General features: G+C 53.0%; 2 protein-coding genes across 3 annotated transcripts in view; one reads left to right on the top strand and one right to left on the bottom strand.

Moving 5' to 3' along the window:
* The window catches only part of SPACA3 (sperm acrosome associated 3), a 40,601-nt gene extending 30,368 nt beyond the window's left edge, over nt 1-10,233 (top strand). Inside the window, exons 3-5 of the mRNA XM_082370937.1 lie at nt 387-545; nt 963-1,041; nt 3,039-10,233. Of these exons, the coding sequence (XP_082227063.1) occupies nt 387-545; nt 963-1,041; nt 3,039-3,105 (305 nt within the window). The 3' untranslated portion in view covers nt 3,106-10,233. The remainder of the gene's footprint in view (nt 1-386; nt 546-962; nt 1,042-3,038) is intronic.
* A 740-nt stretch (nt 10,234-10,973) lies between these two features.
* Nucleotides 10,974-22,892, bottom strand: part of ASIC2 (acid sensing ion channel subunit 2) — a gene marked incomplete at its 5' end in the record, with an annotated part of 1,025,374 nt that continues 1,013,455 nt past the window's right edge. For both annotated transcript variants that reach the window (XM_082370897.1, XM_082370896.1), the window contains 5 exons: nt 10,974-11,910; nt 13,900-13,968; nt 16,343-16,422; nt 19,716-19,807; nt 21,901-22,054. In XM_082370897.1, the coding sequence (XP_082227023.1) occupies nt 11,809-11,910; nt 13,900-13,968; nt 16,343-16,422; nt 19,716-19,807; nt 21,901-22,054 (497 nt within the window). In that variant the 3' untranslated portion in view covers nt 10,974-11,808. The remainder of the gene's footprint in view (nt 11,911-13,899; nt 13,969-16,342; nt 16,423-19,715; nt 19,808-21,900; nt 22,055-22,892) is intronic.

Raw genomic sequence — 22,892 nt, 5'->3', positions numbered from 1 at the left:
GCCCTCTCTCTAGGTTCCCCCGGTGCCTTCCTAATCATGTCTCTGAAGAGCGAGCCCTTGTTCATTCATCCCACAGCATTTCTTGGGTCCTACTATGTGCAGGCAGTGAGACCGTGGGAAGATTGCTAGCCTAGGAGTCAGGACGCCTGAGGTCCGATCCTGACTCTTGCTATTTGGTAGCTCTGTGTGACCTTGAGTAAGTCACTTTGCCCCTCCGAGCTTCGATGGATTCATTTGTCAAGGAGGTCGGAGGGCGTCTGCCCTGACTGTCTGGAAACAGGAGTTGAGGCTCGGAGGAGGTGACGTGTGGGGTCTCCCCATGAGCCCTCTGGTCTGGGTTGGCCTCCGTCATCTGACCCGCAGGCCGGTGTCTCCGCCCTGTGCAGGGGTCTGTCTTGCTTACTTCGCAAGTGGCTTCAACACAGCTGCCGTGGACCGCGAAGCCGATGGAAGTACCAACAACGGCATCTTCCAGATCAACAGCCGGAAGTGGTGCAAAAATCTCAAACCCAATGTCCCAAACATGTGCCAGATGTACTGCTCCGGTAGGCTGGGCCTGGGCCCGGGGCTGGCTGGGGCCAGGCTCTGCACTGGCCATTGCTTCTTCCCCAGCCTTGTGTGTTCCTCCTGCCTTATGTCTGAGTGGGGACCCCCGCTGCCTGCTGGGTCTACCAAGGAGGGCGGGATGGGGCGAGTGATGAGGATGGGTCCTCCGTGAATCTGATTTGGGGTCCCAGATGGGACACTGTCCTGAGAGCTATGGGAAGGGAGTGGGGATGGCTTCTGATGGGGGGAAGTGATCGGGTAAGCCCTGTGCTTCCAGGGTGGTCGAGGGATAGGGTTGAATTTAGGATGCAGGAGGGTGTGTACAGGTGTGAGAAAGACAGAGAGATAGAGACAGACTCTGGCTGTCCAGCTCCAACCCCCGCTCCCTCATCGTGTTTCTCTGCCTCCCTCCCCAGACTTGTTGAATCCTAACCTCAAGGATACTGTTATCTGTGCCATGAAGATACTTCAAGATCCCCAGGGTCTGGGCACCTGGTAAGTAATGTAAGTTGGAGCCCCCTGCAAGGTGATGTGGCCAGGACCACAGTAGGGAACTAACCTTCTCTGAGTGTCCTCCTTATCCCAGGCACCATTCTATGGCCTCACAATCTAATCCGCACGGCAACTTTCGGTGGCGGAGCTCACTACCACTGATGTATTTATAGACAACGCACTGAATTTTAGGGAGGGTAAGCAAGTCACTGGAGGTCACGGAGCCAAGCCTGGCTCTTCCAAGATCTGCCTATGTTGGGATGCCTGCCTACAAGTTCATTAGACCAGGGTCTAGGAACTTTGTTTGTTTCTTAACTGTGGCATCTTTGCCTAGTACAAGAGATCAAAGAAGTTCCCGGCTTGAAGCATGGTTGGGTGGTCTGGAGCCGCACCCTATCAGCCTTCCCTTTACTCACCTCCTTCCCACGAGATGGCCTTTGGAGCCATCCTCATAGGCAAGGGAGTTCGGACGAGCATCCGATGGGGCATTGGACTATATCTTTGGAGCCCCTGAAGCAGCAGGCCTACAGCTTCCCAGCCTCTTCCGATGGGAGCTCCTCTACATAGAGTCTCCAACCTCCCTTTACTCCCCTATCTGGATAGCGGCAGGGGACAGAATGTGGGGAAGGTAAAATCCCTCCAGGTGGCCAGAGTACCAGAACTCAGGGCAGATGCGATAGTGACGAGGCTGGTGGGGTAATTAGGAAAGTATCAAATGTCACTCCATGATCAGAAGGAGGCGAGAGGGACTAGAGGCAGGGGGGCTAGTTGGGAAGCCTTTGCAGGAGTCTAAATGAGAGACAGAGGGTGTGGACTCAGTTGTATAGGTGATGGACAGGAGAGGGGTTAGGGGGGAGGGGCTGTGGAGGAGGAACAGGGACACGTGATACATGGCCAGTGAGCGAGAGGAGGAGGTGAAAAGGACCACGAACATAGAGAAGGTCCAAGGTGGGCCTTGACAATGGCCACAGCTTTGGAGACGTGTTGATTTGAGAACAGTTGAAGCCCCGGGAGCTGAATCTGGAATGAGGCAGGCTCAGCATGATAGAATGCACATCTATAAAATCAGGAAGGGTGAATGCAGGCTCAGGTAGGAATCCAACGGCTTGAGGCCTTGGGGGCACTACCCTGGGATGGAAGAAACAGGTTCTTTGGGGTTAAATCAAAGAACAACTCTCTTGTACGCTGGGAGTAAATCTGTGGCATGTATAACCTCTGAGAGGTGGCTGAGGCTAATAGGAAGTGACATCATAGAGGACACTAGTTATCCAAGTTTGGAACCCCTGGGAACTTGGGACCCCCAGGATCCCAGGATCTTGCTTAACTTCCTCCAGATGCTAGTATGACACTGGAACAAGGTAATGGTCCTAAAAGAGCCTCTAAACTATAGTTACCAGCAACTGAAAGATCCAGATTGGTAGCCAAGGAGAATTGGGAGTAGGTGCATTTCTGTCATTTACAAGCTGTGGACCTTGGGCAAGTAATTTTGCATCTTAGTCTCAGCTTTTCATTTGGAATATAGGGAACATAATATCTGCCCAATCCACCTTATAGGGCTGCTGGGGGGGTTGGCAGATAAATGGATGATGGGTGTGACAGTGCTATGTAAACTGTAAAGGGCTGTACACATGTACGGTGGCATCACTGTCTGCAGAAACAGCATGGTGTAGGAAGCGAGCATTGAACTGGGGCTCTGGACCCCAGTCTTTGCCACTGACTTCTGGGTGAACTTGATTACTCTGTTATCTCCATCGGTAAAATATGGAGGCTAGACAGGTAACTTTTTAAGGGCCATTCTCTCTCTCTTTTTTTTTTTTTTTACTTCTTTTAGGGGGTTCTTTGCTAGTTAACACAGCTGACTTGTCTCTCTTCCCCTTGCTAGCCCCTTTCCTCACCTCACTTCTGGTTTAGAGCCCACGCCTCCATCCTGTTCTTCTCTGAGCGAAGACTGAAGACCGCAGCTGATTTGGTCTCTCCTCTTCCCCATCTTCCATCCTCAGGGAGGTCTGGAGGCATCACTGCCAGGGCAAGGACCTCAGTGACTGGGTGGATGGCTGTGAATTGTAGGATTCTCTCTGGATGGACAGGCCATGCATAGCAGCTTGGGAGATGTGGTTTGGTTCCTGACCCAGGCCTGGGGAGACAAGCCAACTAATAAAGTATAGTTTAATATAAGTGTGGTTCTCAGCTATCACTGTGTGTCCAGGTGGCGTGTTGGAGCCAGAAGCATCTCAGGGTTTCCTCACTATCCGCATGGGCTGGGGTTCAGCTGGACTCCAAAAAGCCTACCACGGGAGGTTTGCCTCCATTCCTGGAAGCCTGGGGGAGGGGGTGGTGGTGTCAGTGCCTGTGTTGCCCACACCTGGCAGAGTTTCCTACATGAACCTCTTGAATATATGATTGATGCATGAACGATGCATCCTGAATGTATGGTAGGCACTCAGCTAACGTTTGTAGAACTAGTGAATGAATGGGCCCCGATACCTTCTTTCAACATAGCAACAGTTCATTCAACAGTAGCTGTCAGGCCCCAGGCTTCTCTCTAGATGGAACCACAGCCCCTCCCGAGCTCTCTCCCTCTCAGGGGGACCCCTCTGCCTGCTTCTTATCCAAGTCCCACTCACCTCGCACTTGGCCATATCTTGGAGCAGTGGGGGGTTTGGCACAATTCGGGAAGAGCTGGCTTAATGGGGTTTCTCCTTTATCCTGGCTGCCTGACCTTGGGAAGGTCACTCCACCTCTCACGGGCAAATTCCTCATGGACAAGAGGAGCTAATAAAGGCCAGCTTGCAATATCGTATTGATATCAATTATGTAATACAGAGCAGGGAGGCACCTGGTACAGGGCGTGGCACAGAGTGGGAGGGACTTAAGAAACACTGGCCTCTTGTCTGGCTTCCCTGAGCTCTGGGGTTGCCAAGTCCCAGCCCACCTGGTGGGCACACATCCTGCCTGTCCTGGTGACCAGGGCTTCCTTGGGAGATCTGCACCAATGTCCTCATCACTGTTTGCTGAGAAGGAGGAAGAGGAGAGGAGAAGGTGTGGAAGAAAGAGCAAAAGAGGCACGGGGATGGTTTGGATAAAGTGGCAGAAATTTCTATGGGAAGTGGGGAGAATTAAGTGAAGTTCCGGCACTTTTTAAAGTTCAAGTCACTAATAAGGACCCACTGTATAGCACAGGGAACTCTACTCAATACTCTGTAATGACCTATATGGGTAAAGAATCCCCCCCCAAAAGTGGATATATGTATAACTGACTCACTTTGCTGTACACCTGAAACTAACACAACATTGTAAATCAACTATATTCCAATTAAAAATGTTAAAAAAAAAAAGGAAAAAAAAAAGTCCTAGTCACCTCATTCTTGGACTAGTTTGGCTCCAGAAGACTAATTGGAAATGGACTTTATCTTTTGTGCTAAGGGTGGGGTGAATGCCCCAGGGGATAATTAGCTTGCTAAGGTGCTGTTCCTTCTCTACCTGCAAGTACAGGTGAGGGGGCCCGAGGCTCCTGGCAGATGAGTGGGGCTCTGCAGTGTGCTTCTCTTGGGCGGAGGTCCCTGTGCTCTGCCTGTGAGATCCATACCCTCAGCTGGATGTGGCTGGCTTTTTCCACTCTGGACACTGGCCTGAAGCTTCTAGAGTGGGAAACTACGGGAAACTGGCCCAATCAGATGGGATCCAGCACTCACCGGACACCTCACCGGACACCTCTATTGCAAACTGAGCACAAGCCTCTATTCTATGTGGCCAGGAATCCTTCTGACACTTCAATGGCAGCCACTCTTGATGGAGTTGGCATGTAGGATAGGACTTCATCATCTCCGAACTGCCACGTGTCAGGCATCTCACCAGCACTTTCCATGGTTTATCTCACCACCCTCGCAGCATCCCCAGGGGGTAGAGATGGTCATCCCCATTTTTCAGGAGAAAACTGAGCCCCAGACAAGTTCTAGAACTTGCCCAAGGTAACACAGTTGGTGGAGCTGGGATTCGGATGGGGCTGTTGAACTCCAAAGGCTGTGCTTTGTCCTCAGCATGTCCCAGCCTCCATAGCTGGACCAGCCCTTGGACTCTCAGTCGGCTGGACCCCTGGGGTGGGAAGGCACAGTGGATGGAGGGCAGTGGAGAGACAGCCCAGTTCTATCCAGCAAGCATCTGTCCTTCCTCAGACACTTCACGTTCTCCTCTCCCTCCAAGCCTTTGCTCAGGTGTCTCCTCTGCAGACCTGCCTCCCTGGCAACTTCCACCCACCTCTCAAGGCTTCAGCCAGAACCTACTAATGCCTCAGCTCGGCAGACAGCCCTGGTGCCTATTCTCCAACGAGTGTGCATGCCAGATGCATCTCCGCTTTACGTCTCTCTGCTCAGGTTCCTGTGTGCGTGTCTGTTGCCTACCTCTGCCTGCCTAGACTCTGAGCTCCCTGAGATTGTGTCCTCTTGATATATGAGCCACGCAGAAAATGCTCATGGAGTGAGGAAGTCCGGACGGAGACCCCCAGCTGGTGCTGGGAAGCCTTCCAGTTGTTTCTTGTCCCTCCTCCCTGTAAGACAGGTTGAACTGAGGATGCTTTGGTGCCCTCCAATCACTTTCTCTTGGGCTTATTTTAACTTGGATAGAATTCCTTTTGAAAAGAAGCCACAAAGTCTGAATTACACAAAAGACAAACAGCCCATGATGGTGCTAAGTTAGCCAAATGAGCCACTGCCTTCGGAAGCAGGTGGTGTGGGGAGTAGTTTTAAGGAGTCAAGACATCCAAATTCCCCATGCCAAGGCATCACTCACGGCCATTATCACGGGGTGTTTTTTTTTTTTTTTTTTTTTTAAACAAAAAGCACGATTACAGTCTTGCTCAAAAACAAATGAGATGTCAACAGGGGTGCGTGTCTAGGGGCTCAACGGCATACAGAGACCATGCGCGTGCATTTCCTGCATGCAGTGGACGCGGTGGTCACATTCCTGAAGAATCAGGCCACAGGGATGTTTGTAGAGCGATGCTCCAGTTGCTTTCTATGTATGCAGGTCTCCTCGGCCCTCGTAATCACGGCGTGCATAAAGTAATCCCAGAGGTTCTCTGTTCATACTGATTTTCTGCTCGTTCATTCATTTTGCCCTCTGTGAGAACTTGCTAGCACACAAGCTGCAGCAGGTTCCAAAGGTTTAAAAAATTATAGGAGAAAAAACTTGACATTGATCAAACCCAATCTATCCTTTTTCCTGCCGGTAAATTGAAAAATAACAGTCAGAATATCATTTAGGGGAAGAAATGTTGGTTGCTCTAGTGGTACTCTCCTCCTGCAGTTCTTCTGGGGGAATGTTTAGCACTTTCTAGACCAGGGGTGCATCCCTAGGGGATCACGGATGGGCTTCTGGGGTCCATAACCCTCCTAAAATTGTATGCAAAATGTTATGTACGTCTATGGGGGCCACGTGCATTTTTTTTTCTGGGGAGAGAGTTCATAGTTTTCACCTTATTTTTAATCCAAGCAAGATTTAGAATCAATGTTTTACAGGAAGAAAAAAGGAAAGAAGAAAAGATAGAAAGTATACACCTCGGCTCGTTTAATCCTCATAATTACCCTGACACCTAGGTATCATTATCACTGTTATATAGATGGGAAACAGAGGCTCCGAGCAGTAAACGGAATATTTGCTTGGATACCTGACACCCATTCTCAATTTAGACTCATAGACCATTAGAATTGGGATGCACCAAAGGGATTATTTGTCCATTTCCCATCCCTCCCCTCTTATAGAGGGGGAAACTGAGGCCCAGAGAAGTGAAATACATTTTCCAAAGTTATATGGTTAGTTTACAGCAGAAACAGGTTAGAGATTCAATCTTTTGACTCTGTCCAAAGCTTTTGCCAACTATTGCTTTATTCTTGCAAACCCTACGGTAAGCGTAGGTTTCATTGACTGTTAAATCGAATTAGTAAGACATCCTCCCCTTTCCACCCATCCTCAGGCCGGGCTGGTTCCCACTGACCTGTTTCATGGTCCCCAGGGACCTTGTGGTCCCCCAAACACACTCAGCCTATGAGCCTTAGGAATACACAGATGCATGCGCAAAATGATTCTACGTGCTAGGAATCCCAGAGCAATTAGGTAGATGCATCAACCCTTGGCTTGGGAAATACGGTCCTAGACCCTTGGAGAGCAGAGGAAGGAGCCTGAAAGACTTCAGCCGTGATACAGCCCTCAACCTGCTGCCCTGGCCCTTCATCCTTTGGCACCTGCCTGCCTCTCGGTGGTCATTTCGGACACTTTCCCCTTTCCTTTCTTCGCTTGGCTCCCCTGGACTTCCGTGCAGTCCCAGGACTGTGCCTCCTCCAGCACTCCCCCGTCCCACCCCAGCCCCTGGCTTTCCACATGCTGCTCTCTCGCTCTCCTTCCGCTGCAAAATTCAGATCCGTCTCTCAGAGTCATCTGTTTACTTAGTGTCCCCTGCTCAGATGATAAATTCCTTGAGGGCAAGTGCCCGGCGCACAATAGACCATCAATAAATGGAGAACCCGTGTTCTTCACGTGTTTCCCCTTTCCGCATCGCCCTGCTCCCCTCCCAGCTCTGCCAAGAAGCTTGTTCTACGCAGCGCGGGGTCTGCCCTGGCTGTGGGTGAATCAGGGCTGGCAGCCCACACCCCCGGAGAAGTAAATTCTTTGCTTCTCTGTAACGGGGGAGCTTTCTGGAGGCGCTTTCTGGAGGCCTCTTGCCTCTGCTCCGAGTTTAGGTCTCAGAATCGAATTGAAATCTCTGAGCTTGTGGAGGAGGAGGTCCCAGGTTCTTCCTTGCATCTCAGGCTCAGGCTGGCTGAGCTGAGCTTCACCTGAGGGAACCATTACCACAAAGATCACACCTGTGGGTGGGGCCTGCCCTGCCTTCCTCCCTCCCAGCTCACCAAGAACCTAGCCAGAGACCCTTTGTGGACCCTTGGTCACTAGCTGCGCTCCTGGTTGAGACTGTTACAAAAATAACTCCCAGCTGGAGAGAGGAAAATAACCCTGACCTCTCTCCGCCCAAAACAACAAGAAAAAACAGCATTTAAGCAGCTGGCTCGGTCCCTGGCAAGACTACTCACAGAAATGCTTATTCCTTTCGCCTAACTGCAGCAGACCACCGATTCTGAGATTATGTGCCATTATTTGGTTGATCGATCAATTGATTGGTTGACGTGACACTTTGAGGTCCCTGATGATTCATCCCTGTGCTTTGTTGGGTTTGTGATCAGTCCAACCCGCGGCCATCATGTCATCATTTGGGTGACTCTTGAAAATGTGACAATTCCCAGGTCTTCTCTGTCTACCGAACCTCTCCAGTAAAGAAATCATTTCTCCACTAAAGGACTGATTGCACACAATGCTACTTGTTTGAAATAATGATACTAAAAAATACCACCACTCCCAAGAATTTAGGCTTACGACTATGTCTTTGCTCAACAACCAGTTAATTATAATCAGTAGCTGGCTATTGATTTATTCTCTCAAATTTCCTGTCTTTTTTTCTTTAAACAGGTTCAGTTTGTAGACCTGCTCCCAGATGAACAAAGAATCCCCAAATCAGAAGGCGCACATACAGAAGCCTGAAGCAATCCAAACCTGTTAGGATATTCTTCACTCCATCCCAAATTGATCTGAAGTTTTTGTTTTGTTTGTTTGTTTTAAAGGAAGCCAGGAATCCAATGAAGCAGTTCAAATTGAAATTGAAATTACAGATTTAAAAGAATATATGAAACTGTTAAACTGGAACGAGGCAGAAGCATCCAACAGACTCCCAACTCACTGAATAGACATTTAATTTGGATTCTATCCCTGAGGGGAGCAGTCTGAAGACATTTTCTGTTCTTCTACATCCTATAGTCTAGGCACCAGAAGGACACTTTCCAGCCTGACGTAATGAGGAGTGAACTTCTCTCAGGAGAAAGACTTCCATGCCCTGGCAAAGTTTGGAAAAATGATCACTCTCAGTGCTTCTTGCTTGAAGTGGGCCTACAGATGGAATTGTGAGTCTGGGAGCTTGGGAGTGTAGTTTGGGCACTGCTAACTCACCGTGTGATGCTAGGCAAGTCTCTTCCCTCCCTTTTTGGGTCCGCTCATTTGGAAAATGAGGGTAAGTAGATTACGTGGTCCAAAGGGCTCTTGGTAGGCAGAATAATGGCCCCCAAAAAGGTCCAGGTCCCAAGGCCTGGAACCTGTGAATATGTTGCTTTACATGGCAAAAGAAACTTTGAAGATGTGATTAGTTAATAACCTTGAAATAGGAGGGTTATCCTGGATTATTGGCTGCACCTAATCTAATCTAGCCTGATCTAATCTAATCTAATTCATCTGAGTCCTTTAAAAATGGAAGAGGCAAGCAGGAGAGGATCTGAGCTAGAGGGAGGTGTGACTACAGGAGAAGGTCATTGTCTTTGTGATGTAAGGACTCAACCCATCATTCCTGTCTTTGAAAGAGGAAGAGGCCACAAGCCAAGGAACGTGGGTAGCCTGTAGAAGGTGGAAAAGGTGAGGAAATGGTTTCTCCTCTAGAGGCTCCAGAAAGGAAGGCAGCCCTGCTGACACCTAGATTTTAAACCAGTGAGACCCATGTCTGATTCTTGGCCTCCTGAACTGTAAGATAATACATCTGTGTTGTTTTAAGCCACTAAGTTTGTCATTTTGTTACAACAGAGATAGAACACGAAAACAAGGACACTTCCAGCAGCTGTGCACCCTGTTTCTAAAAATTAAAACCCAGCTTTGCTAACAGCCCTGGGCAACCCTAGCTGAGAGGATCCTTGGGAGGAGACATCAGAGGGATGTTCTGTCCCAGCTGCCTCTTGGGGCCTGGTGACTGCAAGCTCCCGGCCCCGGCTTGGTGTGTGTGGCTGGTGTGACTTGTCCCACTGGCAGGGGGAGTAGTACTGTCATAGCACCTCGAGTCTGAAGGGCCCTCCGGAGATCATCTGTGAAGACACAGGTAAGGTATTATCTTCATACTCAGATGGAGGGAACTGAGCCCAGAGAGGTGCATGATCTCATCCATCAATTCCTTGTGTTAGGAGAAAGAGAGAGAGGGATTGGATAGCGAAGCAGGGACCAGACTGCCTTGTCTAGCCAGTGCTTTCGGTGCACTTGTGCATGAGGAGGGAGGTACAAACCATATTAGGTCTTTCTTCGTGGCTCTGGGGATGACTTTGAGTTGGGAGTGGCGGGGGGAAGTAAAAGATTAGACCACAGGAACTGGCCCTGCGGAATTAGCAAGTTGCTGTGAGGACGAGGATTCTGCAGGAGCAGGAAGCTCTCTCTTGCCACAGGGGGGCTTGAAAGGGCATGCCCCGTCCCCAGCAGAGGGCACCTCCCCACCCCCCGCCCACACGGACATGCTCTCAGGAGTTGTGGGGAGCAAGGCAGAAGTCGGTCAGTTTGATGGGGGTGAGGAGGTGGGTTGCAGAGAGGGTTGGGAGAGGCAGGAGTGTGGGAGGGGGCCCTGCTGGGGCAGGTGTCCAGCCTGAACTCACTGGCCGGGTCAGGAGGAGCCAGGACAGAGGACGGAAGAGCAGAGGGATGTGAAGGCCTCCTCGAAGGTTTGCAGGGCTGGGCCGCGTGCTCTGCCTCCCCGTCTGCATGCCACGTGCCTGTGGTCCAGCGCAGCGTCATTCAGACCTCGGGCTGAGACCCATTCGTGGGGTGGGGAAGCCATTCACAATGTTGTGATCAATAGTGTTTAAAGATGTGGGATAGAATAGAATAGAATACAGAGCGTACGTGTTTTGTAAAGGTAAGTAATGCATAAACTATGTCATCTAATTATCTATCACCTATCTATCTATCTATCATTTATCTATCTATCCATCTATCTACCTATTCGTCTTGTAGTTTTTGACCTGGCAGATCTGGCTCTTTCCTAAAGTCTTGGGGAGAAAGAGTGCGGGGGAAGGGCAGAGACGACTCAGCCATTTCCACAAGACCAGCTTTTAATACGAGTGTGATTGGAAGCACAAATAAATAAACGCCAGAGAAAATGGAAAAACCAAACCAAACCTCAGGACATCAAAACCCAAATTCAGAAAACGAAATGAAACAGATCTCCGACAGACAGACAAACAAAAAAAAAAGCCCCCCAAAGAAACAGAATCAGACTGTACAAGCCGTGTCACAGGGAGAGCAGAATGACGTGGGCACCGCGGATGAGTGCCCGGGGCAGCTGTGGAGGGGAGGGGGGGTGGCCCTGATCACCCTGTGGGCCGGCTTGGGGAGGTGGGGGAGGGCTCTGTGGGCAGGTTAAGAACCTTCACAAACTACACAAGGACCGGACGTCGTCGAGTTCTGCGGTTTCCCTCTTGATCGTGCAGGTGTGATTCCAGCGTGGCCTCGTGGTGACTTTGGGGCTGGAACCTGGTCCCCCTGCACTGCTGCAGAGGGACTGCTGGAAACCGCACGGAGGAGGGTCAAGTACAGAGACAGATGTGGAGGCGGTGCCGTGAGGACTCAGAGCATGCAGTTGCTTTTTACATCTGGCAGTGAGATGTGACGGCAGGTCGGTTCTCGGACAGTTCCAGAGCGTGACTCACTTCTCCTAAGAGGGACGGGTGCGTGGCAGCAGGGCCTGAGGACGCGTCGTGCCAGACGAGGCTGGAGCGAGGTTTTGACAGAGAGTTTGCTATGTGTGCAAAGGGGGCTCTTGCTTCTTTCCGTCGGTCGGCAGGGGCCATCCCACCTGAGCCTGCCGTCCCCTGTTCTGGTCCTGGGCCTCAAGGTCTGTCTGGGGGGTGCCGGGCGGTCGGAGGGCTGTCAGCAGGCAATCTCCTCCAAGGTCCCCAGGGCCGTCTGCAGGGGCACGTTCACACTGTGGCTGATGGTTTCGGAGTGGTTTGGCATCGGGTCACAAGTGCTCTGGTGGGAAGGGGAAAGTGGGCGTTGATGCTCATTCAGCAAAAGTTCATCACGATGCCCCCCGGGCAGCCCAGCCCAGGCCCCGGGAACCACGCTGCCCACTGTGGGCTCCCCCGGGGCACAGCTGCTCCGCCCCAGACACCTCCCGCGCCGGCTTGCCATCCTGGTGCATGAGGCTGAAGGGGCCTCATAGCCTTTAGAATCCTCTCCATTCTCCACCTAGGCACACCCGCCCCCTCCCCCGCAGAGTGGGGATGGGGCTTAGCGACTGGTTTGACCTTCTCTCTAGCGGTCCCCTGATGTGTCACCTGAAGCTACATCTGAGTGGTGTGTGTAGCTTTGGAGCTTGGATGGCCCATCCTACCCTCGCCCTTGGGGCCTCTGTTGGGTCAGCCTGGGCTGGAGGAGGGGTGGCCTGTGTCCAAGCCTGGGGCAGGGGGTGCCAATCACTGAGGCCAAGCAGTGGAGGCCTCTGACAGCCAGAACCCTGACCCCTGATCACAGCTGCCCGAAGGAACTTTAGGTTAGACTGGCCCCAGGGAAGAGTTGTCTTGGGTCCCTGAGCAGGGTGGGGCTGAGATGGCTTTGAGTTTTCCAGGTGATTCCCAGGCTGCGGAGGGCTGGAGGCTGGGAGGGATGGGAGCAGAATTCTGTGCCAAGGATGCGGGGGAGATTTGATGAGGATGAGGCTGGGGGAGGGGGAGGGGCCAGAGGGGAGGCTAGGCTCTGAGACATTCTGAAGGCCGGTGGGGGAGGGAGCCTGTACTTGCTACGCGCTCATTATAAACTAGGCAAAGCTCATGGCTTTACAGGCCTGGCCTCGCTTCATCTGAATGGCACCCCCTGAAGCCCCAGTGATTTAGCAGATGATCAGAAAGGGAAGTAACGAGCTCCCAGCCGCTACACATGGCTGGGAAGCGGGGACCTGGGATCCAGGCAGGTAGCTGAGTCGAGAGCCTGGCCTCCTTCCACACTGCCCTCTCCTCAACAGAAGCTGTCTTCTGTTCAAGCAGAGGCTGCAGGGACCGGAGAGAATCAAAGTGAGATTTTTTTAGCCTGGGAGATGGGTAGAGAAATAGTGTCTGGAACAGAAGTGGGAGCCCAAACAGGAGGAGGGGGCTGGGATCCATTTGGCATGTTATGATTTTAAGGGGGCAAGTGGCCACTGCATGGGGTGGTCTCTTGGGGCCGGGTGCTGACTTGGTGAAAGCCAGCGATACCTGCAACCTTCAGTGGAGACAGGGGTCCAGGAGCAGACTTAGGGACGGAGAATGAGCAGCTTAAGAGGTGCTGCCCCTCTCTGGCTCGAGGAATGAGAGGCAGAGTATGACAGTGGTTAGGGAGGCTTTGTGCCCAGCTCTGACACTCACCTGCAGTGTAACCTTGGTCTCTGAGCCGCGACGGCCTCATGCACAGAATGGAGATAGAAACAGACCTTCCTCTAGGGTGACTGTCGGGTTGAAACAGCGTGGCGCTCTTAAGGCACTTAGCACGGTGCCTCACATGTACCAGGCATACAGCGGTTAGCAGTTCTAATGGGTATCATTGCCACTACCAAATTCACAGGGCACCACACCCTACGTCCCCTTCAAGATGGGGTAGAGTACCAGGGACATCCCTGCTTGTATTCTGCCACCCTGCAGAATAAGGGAGTGGACCTACGCAGAGCCTCTCCGGTTCTCCCAAGGCATGAGAAGAGGGGCGTGGCCTCTGGCCTGGGAGAAGCTGGATTGGTCCAGGCAGAAGCATCTCCTGGTCTCCGCTGCATCCACGGCTTATTGCTGGGTTCTGGGGTGAGTCTCAGAGAGAGGCTCAAGGCTCAGTTGGAGTGTCCTTGGATTTGGGAGCTGCAGAGTGTCACGAGCCACGGAAAGGTGTGCAATGAAGCTCGGCCCACCCTCCGGCCCCACCCGGCCCCTGCATCTGGGTTAACACGGCCTGTATGTGCCAGAGGAACTAACCAACCTGCAAACCCCGGGCTGCCCTTACCACATTCTCATCGTGGCTCCCTTCCTCCTCTTCTTTGCCAAGCAGGTCTAATAGCTTCTCTTTGATCAGCTGCAAGAAAGGCAGGAAGGGGGTGGTCAGGCCAGAAGAACGGCGCCAAGGTAGAGAGAGAGAGAGAGACCTCCCTCCACGTGGCCGGGCTGGGGCCCCTACCCAATCTTTGGGCTGAGATGGGATTTTGGAGCAGGAGCTAGAGCTTGGAGGGGGTCACGGGAGGGCCTGGTCTCCCAGTATGGCTGGTTCCCTGTCTGTCCTGGGGGGACAGAATTACTCATCACTTTTGAGGCCTGACAACTCCACAGTTCACAAGATCGGGATACACCTGAGTTCTTAACATTTTATTCTTAGCAAGAAAGGGTAATTACTAAATATGTTCCCTGGTGCGATTCAATTTCTGTGATTTTGTATATCTTTTCACAAAAATGAGTAAACAAGGCAGAATGAAATCTGGCCATGGGACCCGGTTTGGGAACAAGGTCACCATGCTGAGAGGCAGGATGTGACACTCTAGAGGCCCCTGGTCACCGGTGCCCTCCGGCTCCCCGCAGTGACTGCCAGCGGCCTCTGGCCATCGCCAGCCCCCTCTGGGACGCAGGCCACTGCTCTGCAGGCCCCGTTTGCTAGGCTGAGACTCAGGTGGTCCTGGGGACGGTGTTGGGCCTGGACTTCCCTGAGGGATTCTGGAGTCCCTGGAGCCATCCCGGGGCTGTGGGGAGGGAGGCAGTAGGAAGGCTGATGTGCACCCGGAGCACTCAGTGACTGAAGCCACTGTTTGCTGTGTGAGAAGCTTCCAGAGGCTTTGTCCAGCTGCCCCCTGAGGGTGACAACTCCCGGACAGTTAGTGGCCAGGAGCGGCAGGGGTGCCCTTGCTCTTCCTGCTCAGGACTGATGAGCACGGCAGGAGTGCTCCTTCCCGAAACCTGCCTGGACCACGGAGGGCGCTGCTCGGGTGACGGGCCACCAGGAGGGCAGGGGTGTGTGTGTGTGTGCATGACGTGTGCATGTGGTGTATGTGTGTATTTGTGAGCAGTGTGTGTGAGCACGGTATAACTGTGTGTGGTATATGTGTGTGAAGTGTGTGGTGTATGTGTGTGCAGATGTTGTGTGTGAGTGTGGTATAAGTGTGTGTGATGCGTGTGAGTGGTGTGTGTGTGTGGTGTGCATGTGGTGAATGTGTGTATTTGTGAGCAGTGTGTGTCAGCACGGTATAACTGTGTGTGGTATATGTGTGTGAAGTGTGTGGTGTATGTGTGTGCAGATGTTGTGTGTGAGTGTGGTATAAGTGTGTGTGATGCGTGTGAGTGGTGTGTGTGTGTGGTGTGCATGTGGTGTACGTGTGTATTTGTGAGTAGTATGTGAGTGTGGTATAAGTGTGTGTGGTATATGTGTGTGCATATGTCGTATGTGAGTGTGCTATAACTGTGTGTGATGTGTATGTATAGCACGTGTGTGAGTGGTGTATGTGGAGTGCGTGTGGTATATGTGTGTGCATATGTCGTATGTGAGTGTGCTGTAACTGTGCGTGAGGCACGTGTGTGAGTGGTGTGTGTGGAGTGCGTGTGATATATGTGTGTGCATATGTCGTATGTGAGTGTGCTGTAACTGTGTGTGATGTGTGTGTATGGCACATGTGTGAGTGGTGTATGTGGAGTGTGTGATATATGTGTGTGCATATGTCGTATGTGAGTGTGCTATAACTGTGCGTGATGTGTATGGCACGTGTGTGAGTGGTGTGTGTGGAGTGTGTGTGATATATGTGTGTGCATATGTCGTATGTGAGTGTGCTGTAACTGTGCGTGATGTGTGTGTATGGCACGTGTGTGAGTGGTGTGTGTGGAGTGTGTGTGATATATGTGTGTGCATGTCATATGTGAGTGTGCGGTAACTGTGCATGATGTGTGTGTATGGCACGTGTGTGAGTGGTGTGTGTGGAGTGCGTGTGGTACATGTGTGTGCACATGTGGTGTGTGAGTGTGCTGTAACTGTGCGTGATGTGTGTGTATGGCACGTGTGTGAGTGGTGTGTGTGGAGTGCGTGTGGTACATGTGTGTGCACATGTGTTGTGTGAGTGTGGTATGCGGTGTGAATGTGAGGGTGCAGACACACCGTGTCTGAAGCCCCCTAGCAGCGGGAGGGGCTCAGGGCTGTGGCCTCAGCACAGTTTCATCCTCTTCTTCTCATCCCTTCTGCTCCCTCCCTGTGAGTGTAGACAGCCCTGAGGATAGGCCTGTGGCTTCTGTCTCTCTTACAACCATCCCTCCCCCAGTGCCTAGGAGGTGGTGATAGACAATATCCATGGACAGGGAGGAGGAGGCGGCCCTGGCGGAAGAGAGGCTGTGCTCTCCCCCATCCACGCTTTGGTTCTGGACGTCGGGGCAGGATGAGGGCACCAGGTCGTTCCCCCACGAGCGATCCCAAATCTTACCTCATAAATATAATCAAAGAGCTCTAGTATTGTAAGGATACTAGCACCAATAAACAATCCCATCTGACCACCAATATCACCTGGAGAGAGAGAGAGAAGACAAAGACTTGGCTTTCCTGACAGCGCTTCCGAAAGGGGTGAACAGACTGAGAACTCGGAAACCAGGCTTCCTGAATGGGTTCCCCTTCCCCGGGGGCCTGGGCCTGGTAGCTGGGAGGCCAGGCCCTTGATGCGTCCCTCCCTCACTGCACAGCTCTGAGAGCTGGTGGGTTTGGTTTTCAGCACCCATGGGGATGGGAACTAACCTGGATGCTTTTGGGGGGGGGCCTGGAATAGACCTCGTGGGCCGACAGGCTTGTTCAGTTCTGTTCAGAACCACACTGGTGGGGCTCAGGTTTGGCTCTGGGCTGGGAACAGATGAGGTGCGTGTGGTCCCTGGCCTGGGCGAGGACACAGTCTAGCTTGAGACGTGTGTCAGGTGCCCTGAGTGAGGGTCTCTGGAGCAGTAACACAAGAGACACCCCCCAATCATGACATGGGCTTTGGGGCCACCTTGGGGCCTCTCTCACCCTTGGGATAAGGCCGTAGGAAGCATCTCCCTATCTCCCCACCTAAAGGTAAATGTTCAGTTTGGTCTCTTTCTAGAGTAGAGGTCCTTGCCCTGGATGTTGGGCCCCACCGACCAAAGTCTTTCTAGACTGGTCTTCGGATCCCCTTGCATCAGACTCTTGGGATACTTGTAATCAGTGTAGATGCCTGGACCTACCTGAGGCCTACACAATCAGAGTCTCTGGGGTTGGGGTCTGGAGGTCAGGATTTTAAAGTTCCCGGGTGGTTCTCTGGCCCACCAAACTTTGAGAACCGCTCTCCTGTGGGAACTTCCAGTGGCTGGAGACCCCCTGAATTGAATGCAATCCATTGTGTGTGCACCTGGGCATTTGCAGAGGGAGAGTCCGTCTTTCACAAGTTATTATCAGATTCTCCAGGGGGTTCTGATCCCCTCAAAGCCCCAAGCGCTTCGTTCCAGAGGCAGTGTGGCGGAGCAGGGGGCTCTGAGGTTGTGAGTTTGGAGGGTGGCCGCCAGCTCGCTGCGCGGCTTTGATAAGCCCTGACCTTCTCAGGAGCTTTGCCTTCCGGGGACATTTGGTGGTGGAGGTGGTCAGGGGGTGGGGTGGTGGTTGGAGGAGATGAACTGTGAAGTCCTTTCCAGCTGTGACCTCTGAGACTGGCAGCTGCTGGGCTGGGCTGGGCTGGGCTGGGGAGAGCGGGTGCTGTTGGGGGTGAATGTACCGTCCTCCTGGAGATTCCAGGCTGACCTCTTGGTCTGAGAACTTTTGGATGAGTACCTCTGCCCACTCCTCCTCTGATTATGGCTAGAGAAGCCCAACCAACACATCCCCAGGCGAACAAGCCATGACGACGGGGAGGCGGCTCTTCCTGGGGGGACCTGGTTTGGGGCTCAACGTGGCTCCCCTTCACTCCTCTCCTGCCCCTCCGCCCCCTCTAATATCCTCAGTGGAGGCTTATCGGGGAGTGTGCACAATGCATGTGCACGTCAGGAGTGGGGCGTGTCTGTGCGTGTGTGAGCCGTGTGGCGGAGCGTGGGGTATGGGCCTGGGCTCGCCGTCCGCGAACACGTGTGGGATAGAAGCAGGCGATACGTCTGACCACCGACAGCTTTACATAGGCGGCAAGCCACGTCTAGGGTAGCTACACGAGTGCATCCAAATGTGGCTTTGTGGGAGCGGGCACGGTGTGTCTGAGTGAGCATGTGTGAACATGGGCGGGTGTGAGCACGTGAGTGTGTAGGCATGCAACTTGTGTGCACGTACGTGTCTCTGTAGCCGCGTGGCTTGCATGTGGGCCTGTGAGGGTGTGTTCACCGCGGGAGGGGTGCGCTGTGTGCGGGGGGGAGGGGAGGGACGGGCCCCATTGGGTGCCGTGGCTCACGGTTTGCGAGCAGCATTTGCTGTCCTCACGGGAGGTACAGATGGCAGCGTGATTTGCACGGCGGGCTATTCTGGGTGGGAGCAAGATGCTGGGAAAACGCTCTCTCATGTCTGCTGCAGGGACCAGCTACCTCTCCTGGCAGATTCGGGCCTCAGGCCCTCGTCGCTGCGTGTGTGTGTGTGTGTCTGAGTGTGACTGTGAGCCTGTGTAGGGGAGGGAAGGGGAGGGGAGGGGAGGAGGCATGTCCTTGGTCTTCTTTAGGAAATCAAGGTGGCAGGAGCAGGGCTCTACCACCAGCTCAGGGCATGAGGCCCTTTGGCCACAACCGTCTCCAAGGCCCAGGTGATGACCACCTTAGCCCAGCGGGCACCCCACGGTGGCCCAGTTCCCTAGCCTCCTGGGAGAGGAACAGACACGCTCAGATGGTGCCGCAGGGTAGGCCCTGGGTCCCTGGCATGGTGTGTCCAGGTGCCAGAAACTACTATTTATGGACCTCCTGTGGGCTGGGGCTTTTCCACATTTAACCATCACGGCGAACTCACAAAGTGAGTTTTATTAGACCCATTTTACAGATGAGAAACCTGAGGTTCAGTGAAGCCACCTGCCCACGTTCTCCCAGTTGGTGTGCAGCAGCCCGTGGCTTGCTCTCCCCTTGTACTTCCAGGTAGAAGGTGTATGCCTCCCCGCCCTCACCCAGGATGCTATTCTCACCTGATTCAGTTCACAGAGACAAGAGCTATTTTTCCTCGAAGCCACAGACACCAGATCCTTTCTTGAGAGTGAGTGGGAGTTGGGGGACGAGTCCAGAGCAGGTCTTTTTAACTGTGCACCTGCAGGGGTCTTGTGAGTTTTACGCTGGGCTGGGACTGTGTTGAAATTAACTTCCTGCATCCATCATGTGCCCTCGGGGCCAGGGGAGCTGGCCCTAGGGTGGGGTGGCAGTCAGGTTTGTAGATTTCTGGGGAATGCATGGCCCTTCTGTTGTGTTTGACAAAGGGCTCTCAGTCCAGGGGGCACCGGGCCTTCTCAATGCAGCAAAATTGCTTTCCAGTGGGGGCTCCATGGGGGACCCTCCCTGGGCCCACTGCCTGGGACCACCCACAGCTCAGCCCTCCCTCCACTTGACAGCTCTTTCTTCCTGCCATGGCCCCAGGGCTCTGACTCCAACCTGGGGGCGGAAGACCATAGAATCCCAAGAGGATGGCGCTGGAAAGGCCCCGAGAGACCGTCTAGCTCAGCTACTTCATTGTGTTGATGGGGAAACTGAGGCCTAGACTGGGACATGAACTGGGCCTAACACCTCCAGCACGTGGAGTTCTTCCCATTCTGGGGCAGGAGCAGTGCAAAGGGAAGAGGGAGTAAACCGCCCACCAGCCCATCCCCATGAGACGCGGACATTTGTGCAACAGACACTCTGACCTACCAAGTAAGGCAGCAACTTCGTACGCCTTCTTCTGTTCAATGGTCTCATAATTGAGAGCCTCAAAAAATATATCCAGGACGAGGATGTTCTCTCTGCGGAGGAAATGTCCAGTGTCATTCGCGGTGAGAGCCATCAGGATCCACGGGGATCGTCTAATACAATTTCCCCACAGACAGATGGGGAAACTGAGGCCCAGGGAAGTGAAACAACTGGCCCAAATTTAGAGCTGGTTAGTGGCACAGCTGGGGCTTGAACCTGACATCCTGACTCCCAGCTCAGAGCTCTTCATGGGCCTGGAGGTGTATATCAGCTGTCCCCTTGGCCCCTTATTGCTAACGCCCCTCTCTCTCTGCACCCTTTCCAGGAATCCTGCCTGGCCTCCAGGTCTCTGTGCTCCCAGAGGGTCTGCCTGGGCCCTTACGTGCAGGTGAGCTCAGCACTGTCTTGACAAGGCTTGCTCGCCTGCCCCCCGCTGACCTCCCCGGCCCGCTCTGGAGAGGCCCCCAGTCCTTACCGGGATTGATAGCAAGCTCCTCCTAGTGGGGGCCCTACCCCGGATGGCCAAGTCAGCTGCAGGGACCAGGGAGGGTTTTTAGGGAGAAAACCCACACCTGGTTGCAGGTGTTCTGATGGAAGCACTCCGGTTCTCTTTTCTCTTTTGGGCAGATGTGTGCACGAGACACATCTAGGCAGGAGAAGTCATTACGGCCGGCACAATGTCTGTGACGGTGGGGCCTGGCACCTCCTACAAAGTTCCCTGGCTCCTTCCACGACGTGGCTCACAATGACCTCAGTGCTCCTTGTCCTCAACCCACAGGGCAAAAGCCGTCCCAGGATGAGGTCTGGTGACGGTGTGGGCAGGAGGGAGAGGCTGGGCGAGAGGAGCCCTTTCCCTGCGGGGCTCGCCCAGGTGCCATTCGCAGTGTCACCCTCTCTTGCCTGGTTTATGGCAACTGCTTCCCACCTGGCTCCCTTCTGCCCACCTGGCTTCCGGTCTGTCCTCTATCTGCCGCCTGAAGGGTCTTCCTACAACCGCTAAACTAATCCACGTGACGTAAAATTAGCATCCAGTTCCTCCATCACTCAGGCTACATTTAAAACGCTCAGTAGCCACATGTGGCCAGTGGCCATCATGTAGGACATCACAGATAAAGAACATTTCCAGAAGGTTCTACCTAAACGGCAAATGTGAGCCTGTCACTCGCCTGGTGGAAGTTCTTCTGTGGCCGCCTGTCCTCTTAGAATAAGTCCACTCCCTGCGTCCCACCCCCGCCCAGCTCAGCCTGCAGGATCCTCTACCTTGGACACAGCCACCTCCCCCAGCCTCCCCTTCCCATAATCTTGTCTGCCCTTCACTGATTTTCTCTGCTGAGCCTCTGCCTGGGACACCCTCTGCTCCTGTGTCTTTCTTTCACTTATTCTGTTAAAAGATATATATATATTTTTTGAGCGTCAACTCTGTGCCAGACACTCCACAGCAGAGAACAAAACAAGAAAGTTTCCTGCCCTCAAGGAGCTTCACTTTCGTGAAGCGGGCAAGTTAATTTCAGGAAACACACACGTGCATATAGAATTACACACGGTGGTGTGTGTTATAAAGGAAAACACCAGAGTGCTTCCAGAGAAAAATGACAGGAGGGGACTAATTTAGTCGTCGGAAGAGATGACGTTTAAATGGAGACCCGCACAATGAGGAACCAGCTAGGTGAAGGGTGAGAGGAAAAGCATTCCAGGCAGAGGGAACAGAATGTGCAAAACCTGCCTGGAAAACTCCTCTACATCCTGTAAAAACATCTCTGGATTGACATATATACACTAATAGGTATAAAATGGATAACTAATAAAAAAAATGCAAAAAGAAAAACATCTCTGAAGCTTTCCTTGACAGCATCCTTACGCAAGGTGCGGCCAGCCGCTTCTCTTATTACCTGCATCAGCCTATATAGCTTTCAGTTTAGTACTTGTCTCTCCACCAGACTATAAGCTCCTTAAAGGCTGGGGCTGCCTCTTAATCTGCTTTGTCTTCATATCCTGAGCCTGAGCACAGAACGTGGCAAACAGCAGGTGCTCAATTAATGTCTGCCAAATAGAATTAATTGCTTACCTTGCCCTCTTCCTCGACTGCCCCCCATGTTTTCCTAGTTCATCCTCCCCCACCTCCATCCACCATGTCCACTTAACGTACGAGATATATTTTTCTGATTTGTTAAATTTCTTCTCGAGGTACTTGGCTGACGTCTTGCTGGGGATCTTCACCATGGAGAGCTCTTTGTTGTAGCGGGTCAGGTTGCAGGGTGTCCTGCAGAGACAGTAATTACTGTCCTTTTCCGCCAGCAGACCTGGAGGGGAGAGGGAGGCAGGGCTTAGTCAGGTGGACCTCCTGGCCCAGAGGAGCCAGGTTCCCGCAGCAGAGGAGTGAGCTGGGAGGAGGTGCCATCCGGGTAAATGAGGGGTGGGGGGCTGTGGAGAGAAGGAGGGCCGGGCTTTTGCTACAGGTTGATGAGGGTGTGAGCTCTCATAGAACGTGCCCACTCTTTCTCTGTTACTCTTGGTCCTGTTTTCCTTCTGCTTCCTTTACTGTTATGTCACCCTTTGTAAATCTTTGAAAAGGCACCACTTTTGGAGAATGGGCTCCAAGGGAGTCCCGGACCCCTCACCTTCCCAGGGCCTTCTTCTCTGCTCCTAGTCTCAGTTCTCATCTACAAAGGGGGCTGTTCTCCAAAGGCAAGTGTGGGAGACCATTTTCTCTGAAACTCTGGGCTCCGTGGTTCTCCCTCCAGGGCTCCCATATAGCCAATGCCCACCTGCTCTGCTCGCTGGTTTAGGACGCGGAACTGAGTCTTCGCGTCCATTGGAAGTCACTCCTTCTCCTTCCCGCCAGCCCTCCCGGAGGCGTCTGGACCTGTGAGTCCAGAGCTGCTGCACTTAGATCCAGCAAGGGCAGCTGCTGAACGAACTTGAGTCCGGATGATTTAAATACTCTCTGCTTGTCTTGGTTATAAATCATTTCCCGGGGCCGGAACAGGTGGGCACGTGGAGTGGGTCTAGCTTGGGGGCTGCAGCTTGTTTGTGTGGTCTCCCTCACTTGGAAGTTTTCCAGGGTGGGGGGTGTGGCCCAGCAAACACCCAGCAGAAGGAGGGGGAGTAGGGGGGCGCGCCTGGCTCAGCGGAGCATGC

The sequence above is a fragment of the Balaenoptera borealis genome (genome assembly GCF_965194805.1).
Source record: "Balaenoptera borealis genome assembly, chromosome: 20".
NCBI lineage: Eukaryota > Metazoa > Chordata > Mammalia > Artiodactyla > Balaenopteridae > Balaenoptera > Balaenoptera borealis.
This window is presented reverse-complemented; position numbering and strand designations above follow the sequence as displayed.